This window comes from Solanum stenotomum, chromosome 2, assembly GCF_019186545.1.
Source record: "Solanum stenotomum isolate F172 chromosome 2, ASM1918654v1, whole genome shotgun sequence".
In the NCBI taxonomy this organism is placed as follows: Eukaryota; Viridiplantae; Streptophyta; class Magnoliopsida; order Solanales; family Solanaceae; genus Solanum; species Solanum stenotomum.
This window is the reverse complement of record NC_064283.1, coordinates 3,430,042-3,443,544: the sequence shown is the minus strand read 5'-3', so window position 1 is coordinate 3,443,544 and position 13,503 is coordinate 3,430,042. Positions and strand designations below refer to the sequence as shown.

Below are 13,503 nucleotides of genomic sequence, written 5' to 3'. Positions count from 1 at the left end.
TATTTAATCGATTTTTTTTTTTTATCTTAGTAACATTTGTATGTAATTTAGGCAGATATTATGAGTGGTGGGGATAGTGATGAGGTATGATACGTTATTGGAGGGTGGGCATAATCAACGAGGAATATCGCTAGTGAAATTTGTTTTTCCAACTTCAACTTGCAGGAAAGTCATTTTTCTAAACCTATTTTCTTAAAAAAATATTCTTTAAGAATTTTGATCAACGACAAATTTAGAAAAAAAATTATTTTCCCTCCATACTGAATACACCCTTAGACTTCACTATAAGTTACGTTGCGTAGGGATTACATAGAGATTGATAAGGTCATGAAAAATTATTTTCAAAATTTATGACCAATGAGGGATAGCTAGCGTTTAATCATATATTTCTAAATATTCTTGGCAAATATTTTTTGGGTGAAATTCCACCATGTGTTTGGCCATAGTATTTGAGAAATATATTTCACTTTTTTAGAAAAATATGATTTATACTCATAAGTTTTAAAAACTATCAAAACTAACCATAAATTTGTATTACAAATCAATTGGATCTTTGTTGCAACAATAACAAATAGTGTCCATGACTCTAGAGCAATGTGGTAGTTTGGAGTGAGTGCAACAAGCATTATTCCATACATCGTGAAGTAGACAAAGCACATGACTTTGTTACTCTGAGCTGATTGTTCATTATTTTCATCAACAACCATATCATCATTTAATATTCACTGAATATTTCATCACTATTTTGGTGTTCACGTGAAAAATTATGTAATACGACACAAACAACTACTATAGAGGGTGTTTTTGTAAAAGATAAAAGTTTGGGATAAAATTTCAATTTTCAAAAGATTTCAAATAATGAGATTTGACCCAAATACTAGAAAAAACTAGTATTTGGAAATTTGGGATATTTGCCAAAAATATTTACTAAATAATGGCAAATTATATGGACAAACACTATTTGCCAACTTAATTTCCAAATATTATTTGGAAAATCTATGGCCAAATGGGCCCATAGAGATGAACTAGGTGACGAAAAGTCAACTGCTATAATGGAACAAAATAATTAAACTCTAGGGCGAGGCATAGGTAAAAATTAATCATAATTACAACAAAATACTAGTATACCAGAACCCATAATTTTAAAAATACGGTATGAACTTAAACACGACCAACTAGTAAATATGTTCTTATGAATATTAACAATAATTTACACTGTACATCACACACAATTTGAATTTCACACGTCATTTATTACAATTAAATAAATACTGAGTTAATTAAATAATTTTTTGTGTGTTCTAAACAAATATATATGATATTCTACTCTGAGGTTTTGCTTGTATGTGGTGACTTGGAGTCCCTGAGTCTTTTTTCTTGTGAAAGTAACTTTGCAAACCTGTCAAAAAATATACATGATCAATTTCGTTGCAATTCTATCGTTAAATATTTTGTAGCTAACAATTTTATTGTTGTTGTTGATTTGCCAATAAATAGAATTAGAGATGATCAATTTTATTATTCGTTACAAAGTTTATATATTGCTAATTACTACTATTAGTTAATAATGATAATAATATAGTAATATTCACAAGAGGCTTAAATAATATTTACCTTTTCAAAGTTTCTTCATTTGTGTCATCTTTTTTGCTTTGTTCAAATAGACCTGTCTGTAGATTTACCCTTGAAACTGGTTTCTTTAATAAATTTGTCCCAATTTCAACCAATTTGTTCATGTTCTCTTTGGTTGATATGTCAACAGAGGAGTCTGTTCCACTTAATGTGTCATCCTACCATTAATCAATAAACAAAATAATTATTTTAGTTGATAAATCGTCATAAAATCTAAAACTTTGTAACAACAACATATCCAGTAAATTAAATCCGACATAAGGATCTGAGAAAGATAGAGTGTACGCTGATTTTACCACGATATATCTTGTGGAGATAAAGAGACTGTTTCCAAAAAAATCCTCGACTCAATATCTTATAAGAAAGAAGTTCGACTAATATACACATAAATTAGCTAGTGTAATTTTTATTTCTTTTTACATTATCACACTACCAAAAGTTGATCATGCATGTTAGATGATCCAAATTTTGGGTCCACCTTTGATTTTAACTAATTTTTGTAATAAGTTTAATATGGTATAAAATGATAAGTGACCTGTCACAAATAAACAGTTGTAAAATTTTTTTACGCTATCAGTATATAGAACTTGTACCTGAATACGAAGGTAATTTTCTTCGGAATGAAGAGCTTGGAAAACAACAGAAATATGAAAATCAACCATATCACCACTTGCTTGAGTAAACACATCAACAATTGGAGTTGATCCTCCATTAAGTAGCCATCCCAATACACCCCATTTTGATGCAATTTTAGCATTATATTTTTGTTCAACTTTTGCAGATCCAGTGCCTACAGAAATCACCAAAAATCTTCCATAATCAATGGGTTTAATTGGAAAAAAATCTGGATTTCCAGCCATTATTTGTTTGGTCACTTGACTTGTAGCAACAAGGGCCTGCAAAAAGCAAGTACCAAGACATATATAAGAAAAATTGACATATTTTATGACACATACTTCTAATTAGGAAAACGTTTTCCGTGTTCGATTGGAGAGTTAAAAATATATTTTTTAAAAAATAATGTATTCCTCGCGGAGGAATTTTTCATGGATATCAACTATGAGAATTGGTAGGGTAGCCAATAGGATAGTGACACATTATTAATGAATTTGTTAATTGAAGTTATGATTTATTTTCTCGAAAATGTCTTTAGAATATACTCGAAATATATATAGTAATGTACGTACTGGATTATTAGCTGCGACTCCACCATCAACAAGATTGAACTCATGGAAATTGTCATCTTTGTCTTGAGTCTTGAAATAATGTGCAGGAAGATAAGTTGGAGCAGCGGATGTGCTAATGCATATATCTGAAAGCTTAGCATCCATTAATGGTTTTTCTCTTGCCTGTTAAATTTGAACGGGTTAAAATATGTTAGACTAATAAACATTAATGGAATAATCATCATCCAACTCGATTAATTTATAATCATTTTGTGTTGGTCGATAATTATTTGATTATTAAATTAAACTTATAGAGTATTAGCTTTTACTTTCCATCATGACTATATCAAAACAAATCAATCCCAACAAAAAACACACAAATTTTTTTCTAAAGTTTTGATATCTTCTTTTTGGGCCATGTGCCACCAAATTGTCCCAATTTTTTGGATACGTGACTTGATATGCCCAACATAACTCGTAAATGGATGGTTTAGTAAAAAATGATACTCCCTCCGTCCCATTTTATATGTCATCCCTTTCTATAAATAGCTGGACCACAATACTTGTCATTTTATAAAATTTATGTATAAATTACCATATTTTGTCTATAATACCCTTGATAGAATAGTTAATTAATCTTGTCATTTATTAATAAAGTTGACTTAAGAAAACATTAAATAAGGGTAGAAGGGTAAAATTACATCATTTCTTAATGCAAGTGCAAAGTAAAAATGTGACATATAAAATGGGACGGAGGGAGTAGTAAATTTGTATGAAGTATTGTAATTAGGAACAAGTTACTCTAGGATTAATCATCCTAAAATAAGTTATCCTGCGATAAGATTATTCCACCAATATATATATGAGATAACTTATCACATCACAATGATATAAATGGTTGGATAAATAATCTAAGGACTATCAATCTAATACCTTCAACTAAACATAGGATAAAATAATCTTGCATCTTATCTTGAGATAATTATTATATCTTATACCTCACATCAAAATGACTCCTTAAATTAAAGAATATATATACCTTGATAACAAGTCACAATTATTATTACTAAAATCCATTTCTTTGTCATTATTATTGTCATGGAAGAAGGGATTAAGGGAAATTATATTGGTGCTTTTGAAGAATTAGGCAAAAATATTATTATTCACATAAACTTAAAAAAAATACCTCAAAAGTGGAGAAAATTGTTGGTTGTAGATTCTTGATATCAAAAGTTGGAATAACAACATTAGTCAAAGTCTCATGTAAATAAGTCTCCCCTAATTTCTCCTTTATGACTTGATGAAGATACTTCCCATTATATTTTGGTCCAATTAAAGACTTCAATGTCTTCATTATTGATCCAAAAAATAACATCCTGTGAAATTGTTTAATTAAAGTAATTATCAGTCAAATTAAGATAATTTATAATTAGCACTTAAACAAGAATTTAATATTATTTACCCTTTTTGTGGAAATATCTTAGGACCATGCTCAAGATAAAATGGCTTTATGTCTTTAGCAGCAAACATAGGACGTTTGTCTTTGTTTGGAGCTGTTAACATGGCTGTAACAAGGCCACCTGTACTTGTTCCTGCTATTATATCGAAGTAATCTGCAAGTCTTGCATCCTCACCATCCAATTCCTATATTAATAATTAAACTTGGAAATCTAAGTCTCATCAACGAGGTGAAAGTTCAGGTAGCCAACCAGATGAGCTAGTAGGATCCCCGAACTCTTGAAATTTGTGATTATATGTAATATATGTGGTTATAAAAAAATGTCAATACATGTAAAAAAAAAAATTATTTCTGAATATAGAATAAGGGTGTTATTTTTGTTTTTTTGAACAAACTAAAACGAAAAATGTGTTACGTAATGAAATTAGTTTTACCTGGAGTTGAGATTCAAGATATTCAAGAATAGTTGCTGGAATAATTCCTCTAATGCCACCTCCATCGATACTTAAAATTGTTATGAGTTTACCATAAGTTGGAGGTTGCAACTTTAATGAACCACTTGATGATAACATTACCTTATTCATAATTTGGTTTAATTTGATGAATATGAGTGTTATATAAAACTTACTTATATAATATTGCTAAGAGTTTATCAAACAAGTAAAATTTCTAGAAAAAATATTGATTTAACTTTATATTGATATATCTAACAAATGCCAAACCATCTATTTATAGTCCTCAGTGCACATTAAGTTGCTTCTTCAACTTGTAAATCTTGGATAATTTTTTGGAGATATCTTATATTATTTATTTAATTAAAAAAAATAACGAGTGATGACCACGAATATATTATATCTAGAATCAGTCAAAGACGACCCACAATTAAGGGTTTGTACAAAAAAAAACTTTCACGTTACAAGAAATATTTTTGAGACAATTATTCAAATATTTCGTGTTACTTTTTTTTTAGTCTGTTTCGAAAGAATATATATTTCATTTTCTTAATTCTAACTTTTCATATCACGATATGTTTAAGATCACAAGTTTTAAAAAATATTTTATTTAGTGCATTTAACATATTTTTAATTTAAGATCATAAGATTCAATTTTTATTTTTATTTTTTAAAATACGTGTCAAGTCAAAATATGAGAAATAAATTGAAATGGAGGGAGTCTCATTTTATTTTCCTCAACTTTGGCAAATTTTAATTTATTAGACGAAAGTATAGTTATCTTGCAAGATTTAAACTTCTATAAACAAATCTTTTTCATATTATATATATGATGAAGCGTTTTAGTTTAGATAGTAGCTTAGTATAACAGATGCTAAATTAAATCAAGAGTACATTTGTTAATATATAAGCATGATTTAAATTAAATTATAGTTATCTTGCAAGATTTACGCTTCTATACACAAATATTTTTTATATCATCATGATTCATGAAGCGTTATAGATGACTTTTATATATATATATATATATATATATAGAGGAAGGTATACACGCAAACTATTATTTTATATCATAAGTTTTACATAAATATTACATATCTTATTTAGACATAAAAAGAAATACTTAGTACCTACAGGGAATTAAAAATAATTTTGAGAATTATATGTATATTGTTTATACTGTTTACTGTATTATAAATCATGCATTTGCATAATTATATGATCATGCTATTTGCATAATGAAAAATATTCATATATATATATATATTATATATATTAGAAGAGAGAGTTTCAAAGGCTGCTTATTGGTCATTCAATTGGCAAGTGAGATATTTTCGTCATTCCAACTTCTCAAAGTGATAAGTATTGCATAGAAAAAATTGTACTACTAGCCTTATTATTTGGACATTCTTAACATCTTTAGAAAAAATCCTACACTTTTCTACTTAATTACATATTATGCCTTCTATCATTGAGTATAGTGGGGTCCATTTAATTCTACAATTGACACCTATACAATGATAACTTTATTGAGTTTCTATATATTTCCATTTTTATTCTCTACATATTAAATTGTTTAAATTTAATATAGTTAAATAATTTAATAAAATTTTATTATTTAGCTTTTATATTCAAAACAAATTATTTTTAATATTATATATCATTAAATAACTATATAAGATTATTAATAGTCATATTTATATTTTTAAAGTATAATTAATAAAATTATTTTTTAAAATAAACTCCTAATAAATAATTTATTAAGAAAAACGTCAAATTAATTTAAATTATTCCGTTTTATTATACTTTACTTTTACTTACTTATATAGAAGAGATAACAAGATGACTGATTTTTGCCATCTTTAAAAGAATAAGGGCATTTTGGTCATTTACACTACCAAACTCATCAATAAAGGCTGCATACGTGTCTTAATACTGCTTTGGAAGAGACACGTAGCAATGCTGCCAAACTAATGTGTATTTAGGACATTCTATGAGAGTTGATGCTCTGTCTCTCTTCTTCTTTATTTTGTAAAGCAAAAAAAATCAAGTTTTTCTGTCTGGTTTTCCTGCATGTGTTGTTGTTGTATAGGTAAGTGATTATATTGTGTTATTAAGAAAGGTGCAGTTTTTTGTTATCTTTTTCTGCTTTTTGGTTATATTTTTGGGTTGTGGTTTTGAAATTTCTCTCCATCTTTCATAAATTTTAATGAAAATCGAGACTCAATTCGATTCTTCTGTTTTAGATCTGTAGGGTTATCAGTTGGACTATAAGAATTGCGTCTTTGTTGAATTCAGAAATTTGAGATGCTCTTTGCTTCTCTGTTTCGCCTCAAATTTGTCTTCGATGTTGCCGTTGATTTTTAATAAAAACAAGTTAGCACCGTAAGTGATTGCATATACACTATTAGTTAGTCTAATCAATACAATAAGTCTATCATTGGTGTACTTGCGTATAAGTAGCAATATCATTCCTTTAAACTTATTGATTCTAAGCTCTTGGGAGGTCCCACACCATTTCTTTCCATTGTTCGAGTTAGATTTGAGAAGAGGTAAAACAGGCTAAAGTGTTTGACACTTTCAAGATATAGTTCAACAACGGTTCAATGTAAGTTTTTTTTTTAACTCATGAATGTATCATTTGAAGTGATTCTCGGTATGTGCAGGGTGTCTTTACTTTGGGCATTATAATCTATTCCTCACGGTTAAAAGGGCACAAAACTATGATAAAAGACTATAAATCTTAAACCACAATTGAAGTCACAAAACTAGACTATTCCATTATAGTACAAAAAATCTTCCATTTTATAGATTTTGTTGGGACCATATTTATATATGTATCTTGCCCTTTGTGCAGTTGTGGTTGATAGTTTGTTGCATTTACTTATATTACTAGCCGTGAAAGTAGTTTGATTATTGTGATCAATATACTGCCTTAGAGCTCATATAGTTTTTCAGAGTATTATGATGTATGAGCTACTTGAATTGTGTAAAACAACTACGTTTGTCCTTTTCATTTATTAATCGATGCATTGGAGGTAGTTTGGAGATAGTTCTATGTATAGTCAATCACTTCTTAGTTTACCAATAAAGAGCTGAATGATGAAGGAACTTCAAGGCAAAGTAGTGCCAGTCTGCGGTCATTTTCCTAGATGAACCACAAGAAGATTTGTGCTTGTGTTTTCTTTGTGAACTTAAAGAATAAACTCCACAACTTTACTTGTATTTTTGTTTATGAATTTGTCTCTGCTTTGGCCGACCTCGAAAACAATAGCTATCTACCTAGCCTTATCAGCCTTGCACTTGGTTCTTAAGTCATTATATTGAAGTAATTGTACACTTGCTTTCATGTATGCACATACCTCCTATTTCAAGCAACTGTGATTTGATTCTTTTTCCAATCTTGTAATTTATGAATAATATTTTTTCTTCTTCTCTCATATGTATCAGGTCTTAATTAATCTTTTGATCAAAGATCAAAACAACTCAATCTGCATCTCAACTAACTTTCTATACAATGTATCACATTTTGTTATTATGTAAAGTAAGTGTACATAACTATCTTGTAAAACTTAGTTCCTTAAAATATCAACAAACGATTAATATGCAAGGTTATCTTACGCTACATACTTGTAATCCAACTTTTAATTGATATCAAGTTATGATATTTATTATAGAAATCATTTCCTCATTTCAAAAAAAGAAGAAAAAAAACTTATTTTCTAGAGGAAATATGTTGCAAAATTTTTAGCTCATCAAATATAGAAAATTAACATTTTACAGAACACACTGATAGATTCATCAATTTTTTTTCTCCAATTTTACATAAAAACAAATTTAACAAAAAAAAAAGGAATATTACATAATAATATTGGGCTCGTGCTGGAACGGGCCATTACTTTCTAGTATTTATAATAAATGTAAGTTGTAATGAAAAATAAGACACGTTTCTTGTTATAATGCGATCAAATTAAATCATATATTGTTAATTAATATAAAATCTGTATACGTTGATGACACAATTTTTCTGTATGGACAAGCAAATGCCGTAGATAATGTGTTCCCTGCATTATCATTTTAATTATCAGAATTAAAGAGTTGAAGGGGAATTTTAATTACTTAAGCTATTTTAATTTGAATTAGTAAAGTCATCAATTTAGTTTTTAAATAATGTTGTTACTTAGAAGGGGCTCAATTCACAAAGTCTTTTTAACTCGTGACATTTATTTATCAAAACAAGTCAACTATTCAAAGATTCATTTATTAAGTGCAGAAAAGTATCCATATTATTTTTTTTTTCGAGAAAAGTAAACGTTGACGGTATTTAATTTTCAACATACGTAGCTTTCATACTAATTCTTAGCCTAGTACTCATTTCGTAATTTACTAATTATTACTTTTCGATAGTTAACCGACATGGATATTAGTTAATATTTTAAAACGTATTTTTTTATCATATTAATATATGAGAAGGAAGACAACTTGCATTACTATAGGTTATGATATAGTGGTGTGACTGTTCCGTTCTTAGTCAGATGTCTCAAATTCGAGCTCCAGAGAAAATCTTTTTGTAAGCATCACCCTGAATGAGTCCGCGGGGCATGTAGAATTATATTTTCAAAAAGTAAATAATAAACGCTCTCATTTTTAGGTGGGTAACATTAAGTTGAGAAGAACTCTTCTGACTTCTTCATAAATCATAGCGATGTATTTTCCACAACTAATTAATGTAAAAAACATATAATTATGACATTAAATGTACGTACGTACTTTATTTGTACACAAAAGAAAATTATGACATGCCAAGCTTATTTTTGTCCTGTTAATTTATTACATGATCCGTTTTCAACTCAGATGAAATATGAACGAGTTGAGTTTTGATCTAGTTTTAATTTCTCAAATTCAACTTAACTCGTTTATTTGTAATCACTTATTTAGATTAACATGTATCAGAGTTTAAACCACCCCTTTTTTATTTACACGTGTGAAAATAGTATATAATCAGCGAGAAATATACCTTATGTCAACCAGCTTGAAAAAAAGTTCTGTTGTTATTAATATATTATATGTTTTTATATATAAATAATCCATAAGGAAACGAAAAGAAAAAAAGAGAAAAAAAAGGGATGCATCTGGAATATATCAGAGATCAACATTATGACGTATCTTTTAAAATATACTTGTATTTGTGTATATATTAAAGAAATAGAGTAGTCAAAACAAGCAAGAATATATTAAATACTATTATATTATTTATTCCACTTTTTGTTGATTAGAAGACGATTTCAAATGCAAAATTGTACGCTTGGAGACTTTGTTAATTTTAAAAATAAAGAATGATAAAATCAACAACAAACGTGTGTACAATATTGAGATCTTATGTCTATCTTTGTGGAATATTACCGTTATTTCTAATGATCCTCGATTCTAAAGAAGATAATTAAAGCATGATTTTTTAAAAAAAAGAAAATAACGATAGTAAAATAACAAAATAAGCAAAAAAAAAAAAATCATCCGTCAAAATTCTAGAATGTACTTCAATACTACAACATTAATTCCGTGTATATTAAAGGTAACTTTCCAATTAGGAAAATTAATATTAAAGATTAAAAACATTTACTTGATAGATACATGACGATTCGATTATGACTTGGGTTACAAATTATTTTCGTCTCTACCCCCAACTCCACATCCTATCCATTTTTTTCCCTAAAGATCCATTTAAATTCGAAGTTGGGTTTGATGTTGGAGGTTCATTTATTGTTGTCGGTTTACAAAAAGATAAATTTGCTTCTTTTTTTTTTTTCAAATTTCAAGCACGATAATAAGTAAACACTATTTCAATTCTCATATTATCTTATCAAATTCAATGCAACACTATCCCATGTTTTATTATTCAAACTTCATATTATATTTTTTCATTGAAAATTTGCATTGTTTATATTCTGATTTCATAAGGTCTAGCGCGTACATCTTGCCCTCTTAGATCTTACTTATAGAATTATACTGAATATATTATTTTTATTCAATTTATATATGTCAATCACAAAAATTAAAAAAATTGAAGTCTCTTTATGAAATTAGACTTTAGATCCATTTATCGGAACGACCCTTAATAGAAAAATTTCAAAGTTTTGCATTCCTACACAGAAACCAATTGCTGACTCTCCTTCTAATGTTGATATATCTAGAAATGTAGATTTTTTCTTCACTCAGTCTATATCTTTGCCTCATCAAATTAAACCCTAAATGAAGAATGATTATTAAGGAAGACCAAATCTAAAAGTCAAAGTTAAGAATATAAAGTTTACCATAAACAATGCATGATGACTTTTGAAGTAGTCTACGCTAGTGTTTAGCCATAGATTTCCAAATATTCTTGGCAATTATTATTTAGGTAAATATTTGGGTGAAATTTCATCATGTGTTTGACCATAGTATTTGGGGAACATATTTCACTGTTTTAGAAAAATATGATTTATACCCATAAATTTTAAAAACTATCAAAACTAACCATAAGTTTGTATTACAAGTCAATTGGATAGTCGTTGCAACAAATAACAAGTAGTGTCTATGACACTGGAGCAATTTGGTAGTTTCGAGTGAGTGCACCAAGCATCATTCCATACATCGTGAAGTAGACAAAACACATGACTTGTTACCTTGATCCGATTGTTCATCATTTTTATCAACAACCACATCATCACTTTTATATTCACCGAATATTTCATCATTATTTTGGTGTTCATGTAAAAAATTATGTAATACAACGCAAACAACTACTATAGAGGGTGTTTTTGTAAAAGATAAAAGTTTGGTGTAAAATTTCAATTTTTAAAAGATCCCAAATAATGAGATTTGGCCCAAATACTATAAAAAACTAGTCTGGAAAAATTGTATAAAATAACAAACTATTAATTCAAATTAAATGTTATAACCACAGTTTGATTTAATTGTAACCCGTAGCAAACTGTTGCCATTTCGCCTCTCTTCCTGAATTTCTCGCTTGCCACTCTCGTTTCTCGCTGGGCAGTCTCTCCTCGCCTCTCTCACTTTATACAAACACAAATGTATAAAATGCGTTTGTGTTTGTATAAAGCGAGAGAAAATTGTATACATACATTTCTTTTCGTTCCCCTCTCCCAGATCTCGCTCGTCACTCTCACTCGCCTCTCTCACTTTATACAAACATAAATGTATAAATTGCATTTGTGTTTGTATTAAACGAGAGAAAATTATATATACAAATACAAATACATATATTTTCGTCCTATAAACTTATGATTTTACAAATACAGATCTTTCCCTACCCAGTTTTCTTTTGTCTTTCTTTCTCTCTTGCTTTATACAAACACAGATTATACAATTGATTCTTTTATATATATACCGAAACAGATTATACAATTGCTTCTTTTGTATATGTATAGCGAAATATCCATATTAATAGCCATAGCAAACATAAAGTTTGCTATGAAGCGCAATTATACAAACTATAGTTATAATATACAAATATGATTTTTTATGTTTGCTATATGTGAAATTTGCTCAATATAGTATTTGGGAATTTGAGATATTTACTAAAAATATTTGTCAAATAATGACAAATTACATGGACAAACACTATTTGCCAAATTTCCCCCAAAATATTACTTGGAAAATCTATTGCAAAACGGGTCCTACATGTTGGGGTCATGTCAAACACCCACTATTATTAATGGTGGTGTTTAAAAAAAAAGGCAAAATAAATAAATATTTTTTGTAATATTATGTCACTTTTACTTGTGGTAACATATAGTTTATTATAACGATTATAAATTACATCACTTATTTTAGTTTCAAGATACAAATCTCATATTTTTAAAAAATTTATGAAAAATGCACTCTTTCCTCAATATTCCAACATAGGGGGGCTATAGCTTGTTTTTATTGATAGTGGACCAGCAAAGGGTCCAAAGGACGCGTAACTGATTGAGTCCAAAATTCATTAATTGTTTCCTTGTTTTTTTTTTCTTGTTTATCAATCAAAAATTAAGACAAATTGAACATCACAATAGGACGTGAAAACACTGAATTCCATTTTGACCATGATATGTGGAATAATTATCTTAAGTTATATGTATTGAGATTGTTTGGCAGACATGATTCAAGTACAGTGAAATATATATAAGACATCTTAGTAATCAAAAAATATTTGTCATCCTCTCTCTCTCTATATATTTATTTTTTAAAATAACCATCGACATATAGAAAAGGTTTTTTTTAGGGAAAAGGGTTTGAAAAATACTTCAACTTTGACCGAAATTGTTGTGTAATACCAAACTTTATGGAGGACCTTTTATCTCCTTGCACTATTTAATAGTGTATTTTAAAGGTATATATGTGTCCACATGGACACATTACTATTTATAATGATGCAATATTTATGATGTCCACGTGGACTCATGTATAACTTTAAAATACACTATTAAATAGTGCAGGGAGGTAAAAGGTCCTTTCCAAAGTTCGATATTGTTACAGCAATTTCGATCAAAGTTCGAATATATTTCAAACCTTTTTTCCTTTTTTTTTATATAGTAAGCAAAAGCCTCTCACCTGACCTTATGCAAGTTAAATTAAAAGAAATATTTTTTCATTGAAATGAGGAATGTTCTGTTAAATCTAAAAAAATAAAATAAAAAATAAAACTTTAGTCCATAAGTAAGGGAAATCATTTTTCATGAAAATGTTTTTTTAAAGGAAACTAAGCACCAAAATTGACTTTGTTTTAGACAATTATTCGAATAATTTATCAATA

General features: G+C 28.2%; 1 protein-coding gene across 1 annotated transcript; it reads right to left on the bottom strand.

Moving 5' to 3' along the window:
* Window positions 1–1,300: 1,300 nt before the first annotated feature.
* Window positions 1,301–4,841, bottom strand: LOC125857121 (patatin-like protein 2). Its single transcript, XM_049536792.1, has 7 exons — window positions 4,692–4,841; window positions 4,261–4,442; window positions 3,985–4,174; window positions 2,820–2,981; window positions 2,226–2,528; window positions 1,615–1,790; window positions 1,301–1,399 (listed from the first exon to the last, which is right to left on the bottom strand). Exons 1-7 carry the CDS (start codon window positions 4,839–4,841, stop codon window positions 1,324–1,326), a joined length of 1,239 nt encoding a protein of 412 aa, XP_049392749.1. The 3' UTR covers window positions 1,301–1,323.
* Window positions 4,842–13,503: the final 8,662 nt, after the last annotated feature.